The following is a 13588-nucleotide window of genomic DNA, read 5'->3' on the forward strand; positions in this document are numbered from 1 at the left end:
CCATGGCCACGTCCAGATGGATGCGCGGGCAAGAAGTTCTCACACACGTGCGGACTAAGGCAGGGGGACTCGCTATCGTCGTTCCTTTTCGTGATTGCCATGGATGTGCTCACTGCGATCGTGAGAAAAGCGCATGATGATCAGATCCTGTCGAAGATTAATGGTTGTGGTCCACTTCAATGACTGTCCCTGTATGCCGACGATGTGGTCCTATTTATCAAGCCTACGAGATCTGATCTGGAGTTTGTCAAGGAGGCACTTAGATTGTTCGGCGCTGCATCTGGATTGATGGTAAACTATGTGAAATCCTCTGACATTCTAATCAGAGGAGATGAGGGGGATGAGGAAAGGCTGCGAAACATCTTGCCGTGGCAGATTGAGAAGTTTCCGTGCAAGTATCTAGGGCTGCAACTGAGCATCAAGAATCTCATAAGATCTGATTGGCAACCGATCGTTGATGCGGCCTTACAAATTTTACCTGGTTGGCAGCGGGGGATGGTGACTAGGCCGGGCAGGCTCATCTTAGTGAATCAAGTCATGAGGGCGAGACCAACTCACCATCTCATAGTCGCAGAAGCGCCCAAATGGGCACTGGAGAGGGTGAACAAAGGATGCCGAGCTTTCTTCTGGGCTGGCTCGGGGGAGATACACGGAGGGAAGTGCGCGGTGGCATGGCAGAGGGTGTGCAGACCTAAACAGCTAGGCGGATTGGGAGTGATCGATCTGCACAAGCAGGGCATCGCACTCAGATTGAGATGGGAATGGCTTAAACGAACAGATGATTCAAGACCGTGGCAGGGGTTGAGTGCGATGATTGACAAGAAGACGCAAGAGGCGTTCACGAGCCTGGTGAGTTGGTCCATTGGAGATGGATCGAAAATCTTGTTCTGGAAAGACAGGTGGATCGGTGGATGCACGGTTAAAGAGATTGCACCCTTACTCGCGGCGAAGGTCAGGACACAAATGGCAAACAGGAGGTTAGTGTGCGAGGGGATGTACATGCATGCCTGGATGAATGACATCATAGGCGAGCTGGACACGAATGGCCTGGCTCAATTCATCAAGCTCTGGGACATGCTGATCGAGGTCCACTTGCGGCAAGAGGAGGAAGACAGGCCAGTCTGGGCTTGGAACCCCTCTGGAAAGTACTCGGCAGCCTCGGCTTACAAGATGATGTGTGAAGGAGGAATCAAATTTCAGGCGGCAGCAGCAATCTGGAAGTGCTGGGCTCCTTTGGGCAGCAAAATCTTCATCTGGTTGGCCATCTTGCATAGACTCTGGACGTCAGATCGGCATGCGCGCCATGGGTTGCAGGACACGACCTCGCCTTGCTATCTATGTGAGCAAGAGGAGGACATGGTTGAACACATGTTGATGCAATGCGTGTTTGCCAGGCAGGTTTGGCACCAATGCTTCCTGGAATTGGGGATGAGCTTATCGATGCAGCCAACGGGACAGGACTCCTTGCAGGATTGGTGGGTCAGATCAAGGAAGCGGGTGGAGAAGGCGCAACGCAAGGATTTTGGCTCGCTAGTCATGTTGGTGTGTTGGTGTATTTGGAAGCAGAGGAACGAGAGAGCCTTTGGTAGGAACGACACGTGTAACGAACAAGGCACAGTTTGGATCATTCTTAGAGAGCGACACCTTTGGGCGATCGCCAGAGGGAGAGGTGTGCAAACTGGTAGTGAGTAGTCAGCTAGGTGGTTCGGAGTAGGGGTGGGTAGGCGTGCCGCGTGCGACGCGTGTAGCTTGTAATGCTCTTGTAAATATTTTCACTATTCTATAAAGTTAAGGTACGCTTTTGGCGTACTCTCGAAAAAAATAGATATATCCATCAACCACCATGCCACTGACACCACTCGAAAATACGAACCTACTTTCGTCCTTTTTATACGTACAGGAAATGCCCACTATGTTTTCCATGTTTTTCCTTTTTTTGTTTCCCGTTTCCTTTTTTCTTAAATGCGTGAAATCTTTACAAATAGACGGTTTTTTTTCTAATTCGTGAAATTTTTTTAATTTCAATGAACTTTTTTCAAGTTCCATGTTTTCTTTTCAATTTCAATGAACTTTTTCTCAAACCCGATTAACTTTTTTAAATGAATGAAGTTTTTAATATTTTGATGAACTTATTTTAAAAATCGATGAACTTTTCTAAAATCGGATGAACTTTTTTTTTTATTAGATGGACTTTTTTAAAAATCCAATGAACTATTTTCAATTCGATGAACTTTTTTTTTAAATCCAATGAACTATTTTCAATTCGATGAACTTTTAAAAAATTGATGAACTTTTTTCAGATCTATGAACTTTTTTTTTAAACCGATGAACATTTTTTAATAATATATGAACTTAAAGAAAAACATATTCAAAATTGTAAAAAGCCGGAGACCGGTCTTTTTCCTGAACCAACAGCACAACACAGCCTGAACAAGAAAACCAGCGAGGCGAGTGTTATTTTCTTCAGTGAGCTAGCGAACAGAAGGGAGCGATGGAGCGATCTTCTTAATGAGCCGCGGCCCATGGCTGGTCGCTGTAGGCGCCACTTCTCCAACAGGCGCCTACAGCGCCCAATAGGGGCAAATCCTAAACGGCGCCCGTTTCTTCGCTGCGCACAAACGGGTACCCCCCGCGATGCGCTGGGCCGGCCCATTTAATCCTTTTTCTGTTAAAACTGCATCGATCAAAAAAAAGGGCGACTGTGATGGTTCGAACTTGGGATCTGTCGTTAGAGATAAAAGCGCTGTCACCACCAGGCTATGCTCCACTTGGCGTCTGTCAACCTCTTTTCCTTCTTTTCTTGTTTCTCCAGGTCGCGAGATTTTCTTCTTCTTTTTTTTCCTGTTCTTTTTTCATTTTTCTTTTCTTATTCCTTTTTCTTTTCTTCGTAAATGTGCGATTTTTTTTCCAAATTCAATGATCCTTTTCGACTTTAATGGACTTTTGTATCAAAATTGATGAACTATTTTTAAAATTCGATGATTTTTTTTTTCAAAATCAACGAACTCTTTTTCAAAATCGACAAACTTATTTCCAAATCGCTGAACTTTTTTCAAAATCAATGAACTCTTTTCAAACCCGATGAACTCTTTTTCAAAACCGCTGAACTTTTTTTCCGAAACGATAAACTCTTTTTCAAAATCGATGAACTCTTTTCAAAATCGACGAACTCTTTTGCAAAATTGATGAACTCTTTTCAAAATCGACAAACTCTTTTCAAAGTTGATGAACTCTTTTTCAATACCGATGAACTTTTTTTGCAAAATCGGTGAACCTTTTTTCAAAATCGATGAACTCTTTTTGCAAAATCGGTGAACCTTTTTTCAAAATCGATGCTCTTTTGAAAGTCGATGAACTCTTTTTTCAAAACCAATGAACATTTTTCCAAATCGATGAACTCTTTTTAAAAATCGATGAACTCTTTTCAAAATCGATGAACACTTTTTTAAAATCAATGAACTCTTTTCAAAACCGATAAACTTTTTTTTCGAATCGATAAACTCTTTTTCAAAATCGATGAACTCTTTTCAGAATCGACAAACTCTTTTGCAATATCAATGAACTCTTTTCAAAATCGATGAACTCGTGTCAAAGTTGATGAAATCTTTTTCAATACTGATGATTTTTTTTTTCCAAAATTGATGAACTCTTTTCTCAAAATCGATGAACTCTTTTTGCAAAATCGGTGAACTTTTTTTCAAAATCAATGAACTCTTTTCAAAACCGATGAACTCTTTTTGAAAGTCGATGAACTCTTTTTTCAAAACCGATGAACATTTTTCCAAATCGATGAACTCTTTTTAAAAATCGATGAACTCTTTTCAAAATCGATGAACACATTTTTAAAATCAATGAACTCTTTTCAAAACAGATGAACTTTTTTAGAAATCTATGATATTTTAAAATACAATTTTTTTATCGAAAGTCAATGAACTTTTTTCTAAATGTTTTCAAATAATTAAAAAATGATAGCGCTACATTAAACGTTTACATGTGTAGTAAATTGCGCGGCTACAAATATACATTATGTTTTGGCCCTGTATTTGGTTAGTACCGCGTGGTAGTGCAGTTGGTTGGCCTTAGTTGTCCGCTGTTGAAGGACGTGAGTTCGATCCTCGGCCTGACCTATTTTCTACTATGTGTTTTTTCGCGCAAACAACCTCTATGCACTGAATTTTTTTGCTGGGCCGGCCCAGTCCCATCGCCTTCGGGCGCCAGGACGTGGAACCGGCGCTGAGAGCGCCGCTTTTTCGCGCAAACAACCTTTATGCACTGAATTTTTTTGCTGGGCTGGCCCAGTCCCATCTCCTTCGGGCGCCAGGACGTGGAACCGGCGCTCTCAGCGCCGGTTAGGAGCTCCCCGAACCGACGTACCCAGCAATGCAAAGATAGCGTGGGCCAATCGCCGCTCCAGCCGCGATGCACCGGCGAGTAATTTTTGGGAGCTTAGTAACTACTGCCTCTGTTTCCAAAAAAAAAAAATGCCAGAGATACTGGACGGTACGATGGCTACTCCATGACTTGCTGTGGCCCATTGGTGATCGATCGGTCGATCTTATCCAAACTCGCACGCTCGATCAGGTCCAAACACGCTTTCTTTCTTTTCCCTTGGGGCGGGGCGGTCCTTTCTCAAATCCTCTCTACATGTCTCAGACAAAAGTGAATCCTGATCACCATCAATCTAAAAAGAAGAATCGACAACCATGATCAAACTGAACGGATAGACCTTTTAGCAAAAAAAATAAAACTGAACGGATAGACCATCGCTGTGGTCGGCGTGGAGCTATGGCACAAGGAATCCAGGCTGCTGCTTAGCCTGGACGCAAAAAAAGTTAGACCACCCCTGGTCTACATAATTAAGCGTTATTATATACAACTAACACCAAAAAGATAGACAGCTATTTGGCCTGAACGCGAACAAACGCCATTATCATTTCCCCTCAAAACCTGCTCACGTACAGTACATGCACAGTCAGCTGCCAGCAGTGCAATAATCATGCTGCCTATCAGCGAAATCAATTCCTTAACTAATACAGTGCCAGAGGCCATGCAGCTGCGAGTAAGCAAAACCTCGTGCTGGCGAATCCGCGGGGGCCGGTCGCAACGCAAATGGCACGTAGAGGACCCAGCACGCCGTTGGCAACTGCCTCACACGACCGGCAGCAGCAAAGCGCAGGCGGCCGCCCGATGTGTCCCGGCCAGCTTCGTCCCCCCGTGTCCGCGCTGTCGTTCCGATCCCTTCCGACTCCACCTGGCGCACTTCATCATCATTAAAGCAAAAAGGCGCGGATAAATGTGATCATTTCGGATAACAAAGCACGGGGTGAATCTCATGTGTGACTAATAACGCACTACTATGCCGGTCGTCGTCAGAAACAACCGTGAAGCAGCCTGAAGCTGAATGTTTCTCCAACTCTACGGATAATAATAATGGAAGATGCACAGCCTGTTGATCGGACCGTGTCATGTTTATCACGACTCCAAGTGGACAGTACCAACGAGTAAGCTCTTCGCTGATCTGCGGTGAGACGGGAGAGAAAAGTAGTAAGCGCGTCTTTTTTTCCCATCAGGATATAAGCAAGCGTGTCAGTTTTTTTTTAAGAATTATTAGCAAGCGTGTCAGCTGGTAACAAAATATCTTCTATTCTGGCGAACGTTGGGTTGGGATAGAGGTCAGGGCCCCGCGGATTCCGGCCCACGTCAGCCGGCCGCGCCCACCGTTGACTCCCCTGCCCCGCCCACGGCCTGCCCGCGGCGGGCGGCCTCCCGATAAAAGGCCCGCACAACATACGCTGCCCCGACACGGCGCAACTGCACGACAGACCAAAGAGACCAGACCCAACCACATCGGCCCGGCGGCGCAGGGGTTTCCTTCCTTCCTTCCACGATCCACGGTCGCGGCGAGGCGATGGACGCCGACCACGGCGGCGCGGCGGACGAGGCGGAGGCGGCCTTCTTCGCGCGCCGGGGCAGCCGGTGCTGCTGCTTCCCCTGCTGGCCCTCCTCCGCGCCCTCCTCGTCCTCCCACCAGCGCGTGGGCGGGGCGGCGGCGACGCTGGGCGGGGAGGAGGAGCACTGGTGGCAGGGCGCGGTGGACGCGCTGCTCAAGGTGCGGGAGTGGTCGGAGCTGGCGGCCGGGCCGCGGTGGAAGACCTTCATCCGGCGCTTCGGTCGCGGCCCCCGCCCGCACCACCACGCCTTCGGCGGCCGCAAGCTCAACTACGACGCGCTCAGCTACGCGCTCAACTTCGACGAGGGCCACGGCGCCACCCCCGAGGCCGGCGACCACGCCGGCGGCTACCGCGACTTCTCCTCCCGCTTCGCCGCCCCGCCCGCCTCCGCCAAGTCCTCCATGGACCTCGGCGGCCGCGACGCGCCGCCGCTCTTCCCCCCGCCCCCCGCCGACGGCGCCCCGCGGGCCTGACCGCTCCTCCGCCCCCGTCCCCCGGATCACACCACAGGGAAAGGAAAGGTATCGTTCGATGGATGATGGTGGTCAAACTTCAAACTTTCAAAGCGTGGCGAAAAGATGGTGGCCTTTTCTCGGATGGTTCGGCTCGATCGGGATGGGGATGGATGGGGATCGTTTCTTTCTTCCAGTTCTTTCTCTCCTCCCCTGTTCCTATGATTGATTGTTCGTCGCTGTACAAAGAAAAACAAAGAAGAAGAGAAGCGATTGCTACATTCGTTCTCATACTTATCAATCCAAGTTTTGTCCCCGATTACGGCTGATAATTTCTTCGTCTTTGATCTCACGAATGGTTAGTGACTTCTTGGTGTCGCATTCGCACTTTCGCCGTTGTTTTGCATAAACAAAAGTTGAGTGTCCGGCCGGAAACTTGGGCGATTGGTAAGAAGAAGAGGAATTCTAAAAGCTTGGCGTGTTCCAGCTGGGACTGATTGCGACCCAAGAAACGACGGGGAGACCTTCGGCTGGAGGCGTTCGAGAGCCAGGATAGAGATGCTTGTCGCGACCGTGCACGTCTTGCACGAGACGGCAGTGATCTTGTGACGCATGTCCCCACCTTTGGAGGTGTTACACGGCTCGTTGTAAATTGGACGGTCGAGGGAATTGATGTGAATTCATCGTGAGAACCGTGATCTTGAGAGAATCAGGGACCGCGCGGTACCGAATTCCAGACAGACAGCCCTGCTTGATGTTAACCTCCAACCATCCATGGCCGGACCAGAATAGAATGCTTCTGGGTTGTTGTGTGGATACAGGTCGCATTGGGAGCACAAAGTACTCCTACAAACTTTGAATGGTTTGTGCAATGGGTGGACGAGTGAAAGAATGAGCAATCCACCTTAGGTGGTGCTGTGATTGATCTCTGCTTATATAAAGACAGTACAGAGGGAGCGCCGAGCGCAAGCGAGAGCGCGTGGTCGATCGTGGGGATCGTGAACTGGAGCGTGCGGGACATGGGCGAGCGGGGGTTCTAGTCTATACAGTTAACACCCTGCCGCAGTTGAAGCATCCGGGGGGCGGATGCATAAACTGGAACGAAAATCTTGAAACGCCGTGGTCGGGAGACCCTTGGTGAGCACGTCCGCGAATTGTTGCTTGGTCGGCACATGGAGCACGCGGAACTTGCCGAGCGCCACCTGTTCGCGGACGAAGTGGATATCCAGCTCTATGTGCTTCGTCCTCCGATGGTGAACTGGGTTGGAAGGACATGTACACCGAGGAGATGTTGTCGCAGAACACCACGCTCGCCTTTGGCATGGGAATGGAGAGCTCTGCCAGGAGTTGACGAACCCAGCAGCATTCCGCAACGGCGTTGGCGACAGCGCGGTACTCCGCCTCCGCGCTGGAGCGGGACACGGTGGCCTGGCGTTTCGAGGACCAGGAGATGAGGGAGTCGCCGAGGTACACGGCGTAGCCAGACGTCGAACAGCGTGTGTCGGGGCAGCCGGCCCAGTCCGCGTCGGAGTATGCCACAAGGTCGAGCGACGGCGGCTGGAGATGGAGTCCATGAGACGTGGTGCCCCGGAGGTAGCGCAGCACCCGTTTGGCGAGGGCGAGGTGCGGTGCGCGCGGATCATGCATGACCAGACAGCATTGTTGGACCGCGTAGGCGATGTCAGGGCGCGTCATGCACATGTACTGGAGGGCACCCACGATGCTGCGGTACTCGGTTGGATCCGGAACAGGTGCGCCGTCGACAGCAGAGAGCTTGCCGTGCGTGTCAACAGGCGTGGGCAGTGGCTTGCAGGACGTCATGTTGGCGCGCTCGAGCAGTTCCTCAGCGTACTTCTGTTGGGAGAGGAAGAAGCCGTGTTTCGTGCGGGTGACGGCGATCCCGAGGAAGTAGTGGAGGGAGCCGAGGTCCTTCATGGAGAACTCGCCGGAGAGTTGGCGCTGCAGCTGTTGAAGAAGCGCCGTCGACGAGGCCGTGAGGACGATGTCGTCGACGTAGAGGAGGAGGTAGGCGTCACCCGCGCTGCTATGGAGCACGAACAGCGAGGGATCTGCGCGAGAGCTGACGAAGCCGAGCTGGTGCGCGAAGGCCGCGAACCGGGCGAACCACGCGCGCGGTGCCTGTTTGAGGCCGTACAACGACTTGTCGAGGAGGCACACGTGCTCGGGGTGGTGCGCGTCGACGAAACCCGCAGGTTGTTGACAGTAGACGCGCTCGGCGAGACGCCCGTGGAGAAAGGCATTGTTGACATCCATTTGATGGACCGGCCAGTTGCGTGTGGCAGCAATGGTGAGGACGACGCGGATCGTGGCGGCCTTGACGACGGGAGAGAACGTCTCGTCGAAGTCCACGCCAGGTCGTTGAGAGAACCCGCGCAGTACCCAGCGTGCTTTGTACCGTTCGAGCGACCCGTCCGCCTTGAACTTGTGGCGGAAGAGCCATTTGCCGGTGACGACATTGACGCCGGGCGGCCGTGGCACGAGCCGCCAGGTTGCATTCTCCATCAGCGCCCTGTACTCCACCTGCATAGCAGACAGCCAACATGGATCTTGCAAAGCAGAACGCACCGATCGGGGTATGGGTGAGATGGCAGTGTCGACGACAGTGGCAGTGAGGTTGTTGGCATACTTGGGGTTGGGCAGGAACTTACCGGCCTGAGAGCGCGTAGTCATGGTGTGGGTTGGGATGGGCGCGACGCGGCGCCGTGGACGCGGGGGCGTGGGTAATGGCGAAGGGGTGCTGCTGGGAGCAGTGGTGAGAGGGGTGGCCGGAGCAGCTGTTGGTGTAGAGGCCGTAGGCGAGGAGGTTTGCAGTGGTGTAGAGCCGTAGGCGAGGAAGGGGGGCTGTGTTGGCGGGAGGGTGTGATCTGCCATCGCGTCCACAGTTTGGTCAGGAGCAGCGGCGGGTCGTGTCCGCACAGTACGAGATCGCCGGGGAACGAACGGGAGCGTGAGCTCGTCGTCAAGGGGAGGCGTCGGGTCAGGTGGCGGTGCACTGGATTGGTCGCGAAAGGGAAAACGATGCTCATCGAAGACGACATGGCGAGAGATGATCACGCGCCCAGTTGCAGGGTTGAGACATCTATAGCCTTTGTGATCGATGGCGTAGCCGAGGAAAACGCACGGTGCCGAGCGTGGGGCGAGTTTGTGAGGGGTGGTGGCTGTGAGGTTGGGGAAGCATAGGCACCCGAAAACGCGCATGGCTGTGTAGTCGGGGTGAGCACTGTATAGGAGGAAGAACGGTGTCTGGTCGTGGCGAGGTCGACACGGCCGTCTGTTGAGTAGAAAAGTGGAGGTTTGCAGCGCTTCTGCCCAGAAGGAGAACGGCATATGGGCATGGGTTAGCAATGATCTGGTGATGTCGTTAAGTGTACGGAGCGCGCGCTCGGCGCGCCCGTTCTGTGGAGAGGTGTAAGGGCACGACATGCGTAGGGCAATGCCGAGGGAGGCGAAAAGGGCACGTGAGGAAGCGTTATCGAATTCTCTACCGTTGTCTGTTTGGATTGTGAGGACAGGGAGATTGAAGTGGTTTTTGACGAACGCGATGAAATTGCGTATGGTAGGAAAAACGTCTGATTTTTGGCGAAGAGGGAACGTCCATGCAAAATGACTATAGTCGTCGAGCAACAATAGATAGTATTGGTAACCAGAATTGCTAGATATGGGGGAGGTCCAAACATCACTGTGCACGAGCTGAAACGGAAAATAAGATACATGCGATGAGGAATTAAAAGGTAGTCTAGTGCTTTTGCCGAGTTGACACGCCTGACACACGCCGGTGCTGCTGGGTTCTGGGGTGATGACGGAGGGGCGCAGGGTCCAGTCGAGGGTGTCGACGGCGGGGTGGCCGAGGCGTTGATGCCAAAGGTCACGCGAGACCGCGGTGAGCGCATGGTGAGCATGGGTCGGTGGCGTGTACGGCAGGGGGTAGAGCTTGTCGTCGGCGTCGTTACAGCGGAGGATCACCTTCCTCGTTCTTCGATCCTTGAAAGAGAAGCCAAGATCATCAAACTCCACATTAGCTGGGTTATCACGGGTGAGAGTTTTGACCAAGAGTAGGTTTTTGATTAGGTAGGGAGAGACGAGGATGTTGTTGAGGTGGAGTGGGGAGTGGGAAGTAGGTATGGTGGTGTGACCTGTGTGCGTTACTGCAAGCGATGATCCGTCGCCGACTACTATGCGATGAGAGTAGCAAGGGTTGGCGGAGGAGAGAATACCTGACGACGACGCCATGTGCGATGAAGCGCCTGTGTCCAGGTACCAGTCGGTGCTCGGGGGAGACGGCTGCTGCTGCTGCACCGTCAGGTTGTTGAGCGCGGCGATGAGGGCGCTCTGGTCCCACGCCGAGGTTGAGGACGATGGCGGGGGAGCAGGCGCGGGCGCGGCGTTGTAGAGTGGGTGTGGGGGCACGGCCGGGTACCAGGCAGTGGGCGGGGCAGTGTTGAAGGCGCCGGGCGCGGTTGCGTGGTGCGTGGCCGAGCCGGCGAACGGAGCAGCCCCTCCGGGACGTGGCCCAAGGATGCAGGAGCCTGGGGCGTGGGGGCGCCATGGCATGGGCCATGCGTGCACCATGCCGGTCCATGGCGCGGGTGCAGGAGCAGCAGGGCGAGGAGCTTGGGTGCCCCCGCCGGAGTTGTTGCCCCCGCCGGAGCTGTTGCCCCCGCCGGAGTTGTGGCCCCTTCCGCGGCCGCGTCGACCACCGCCGTGTCCGCGGTTGGTGCCGCCGCCATGTCTAGCAGCAGCGGGGCCCCCAGGATTGTTGGTGTTGGCTGGGGCCCGAGCAGCATGGAGAGCCGTGTCGGTGGTGGTGTCGGCGGCGAGCCGGCTCTCCTCAAGAAGAAGAAAGGCACGGCAACGCAGGAGCGACGGGAAGGGAGTTTGCATGGTGAGAATGGGCACGGCGTACCTGAACCGGGGGTGAAGCCCACGGATCATGTTGAGAACCTGATCGCGGTTGGCGACGGCGGCACCGAGCTCGGCGAGGCGATCGGCGTAGTCTTTGATGCGCGCGAAGAAGGAGAGGATGAAGGAGCCGCCTTGCTCGATGCGCCGGAACTCGGTGGAGAGCGCCACCACCTGATGTTCGGCGTTCTCCAGGAAGAGGTCGCGGATGGAGCTCCAGACGGCGGCGGCCGTGGCGCCGCGCTGGTGGATCAGGCCGAACACCTCCGGGGTGACGCGGTTGTATAGCCAGGAGACGATGTGGGCATCATCCTGGAGCCAGTACGGGTCCTGGGGCCGCGGCGGTCCAGTGAGGTGGTCGCCGACCGCCTGCTTCTGGAACATCACCTCAAACAGGGTACGCCAGTGGGAGAAATTGGGAGGGTTCAGCGACAGCACGATGGGGACGTGCTGGTTGATGAAGATGCCCGCCAATGGAGAGACGGGCAGCGGCGCGGTGGAGGTGGAAGCGCCGGCGTCGGAGACGAAGAGTGCTCCGCGGCTGAAGGCGGAGGGGGGCAGGAGAGCTAGGTTGGAAGGCGGCGTGGCCGGCGTGCGGGGTGCGCCGCCAGGGCCACTGCCAGGACGTGGGGGAGGAGGTGGGGGCATCGACATGGCTCGAGAAGCAGTTGGAGCGGACAGCGGAAGATGTCTATAGGCAGGAGAAAAAACCAGCGTCTGATACCATGTTGACGAGGGAAAGAATGAGCAATCCACCTTGGGTGGTGCTGTGATTGATCTCTGCTTATATAGAGACAGTACAGAGGGACCGCCGAGCGCAAGCGAGAGCACGTGGTCGATCGTGGGGATCGTGGGGATCGTGCGCTGGAGCGTGCGGGACATGGGCGAGCGGGGGTTCTAGTCTATACAGTTAACACAATGAAGCCACCATCGGCCCTGGCCCATAGTGGTTTCCTTCCTGGAGTACGCAGACCAGCTTTGACAACATGAAAACCATACGCCATGCTCATCAATCATAGTCAGGTGTATCAGTGTATGAATATGTGCAGCGTCTTAACTTTGTCATGACCCACGTCTGTGACGAGCTCATGCAATGCTCCGTCCATTTCAATCATGCAGAGGAATAATAATCCTAGTCTCAGGGCTTTGTTAGGTATTGCAATGCTGATCTGTGCTGAGTGTTCTGCCATCAGATTTTGTAAGGAGCGAACCTGGCTTTCCAACAGAAAGTATATATATATTGTAAGCTGTATCATATCATCAGATATGACAACTAACAGCAGCAACTGAAAACTATGGTGTAAACAACGCTGATGCACTGCCGTATCAACATCTGGTTGATTGATGATTGCAGCAGCTGTGTGGGCATTTGGTAGTATGTTCATCCTAGTAGTTGAACACTAATCATTTCCACACCAAATAATTTAGTAGACTAGTACTAGCTCACATCTCAAAAGCAAACTGCCGGAATTATTGTCGGCATCTCCGGTTGTTTAATCAGCATGGGTGTGTGGAGGGCTGTCAGTTGTCACCTCTTCTTGCTGTCTGATTAAGTATGCTAGCTATGATATGATAATCAGATAATCGTACTCCCTCTGTAAATTAATATAAAAGTGTTTAGTTTACTAAAGTAGTGATCTAAACGCTTTTATATTAGTTTACCGAGGGAGTGCATAACTTGCACTGTTCCACACCACTTACAGCTTTCTGTCAGGTAACAACATTATAAACTCTCGAGTGCAGCCAGAAGCCTAGCTAGCAATCGCCACCTGGGGCGCAGTAAGCAGAAGGTGGCGGGATTTCGATTTGGATGCCGAATACTTGCGGACACGACGGGCTGAACAGGGGGCAGGGGTCGAACAGAAATGCAGAAACTACACCAAAATTTCAGTGGGCATAAGCAGATGCAGAGCATGAATGGGAGCAACGGCTAGAGAGGATGGCACTGAAAGAAATTAACGGTAAAAGCATTCTGGAAACAGTTTAATTAGCCATGTGTTGTGTGCAGGCAAACACCCTGATCGGATCCCTGACAAGGCAGCAAACACGCCTGCAATCTGACATGGCTCATGTGTCATGTCCCGGATGCCATCGACAGATGCAGTTTATTCGACGTTGATCTTGGCTGGTGATGCATTCTTTCTATAAAAGTTCTTTACTATCCTAACGGGGCTAAAACATATATGACAGGAAAGAAAGGGAAGACGTTGCTACGTGAGATAGGTCTATTTGACTCCTAATCTATGTTTTGTTGGACACTTCTCT

At 52.6% G+C, this 13588-nt stretch overlaps 1 protein-coding gene across 1 annotated transcript; it reads left to right on the forward strand.

Moving 5' to 3' along the window:
• Nucleotides 1-5786: 5786 nt before the first annotated feature.
• LOC123141819 (uncharacterized) lies at nucleotides 5787-6736 on the forward strand. Its single transcript, XM_044560889.1, has one exon. It carries the CDS (start codon nucleotides 5909-5911, stop codon nucleotides 6422-6424), a length of 516 nt encoding a protein of 171 aa, XP_044416824.1. The 5' UTR covers nucleotides 5787-5908; the 3' UTR covers nucleotides 6425-6736.
• The last annotated feature ends 6852 nt before the right edge of the window (nucleotides 6737-13588 follow it).

Source organism: Triticum aestivum, chromosome 6D (assembly GCF_018294505.1).
Source record: "Triticum aestivum cultivar Chinese Spring chromosome 6D, IWGSC CS RefSeq v2.1, whole genome shotgun sequence".
In the NCBI taxonomy this organism is placed as follows: domain Eukaryota; kingdom Viridiplantae; phylum Streptophyta; class Magnoliopsida; order Poales; family Poaceae; genus Triticum; species Triticum aestivum.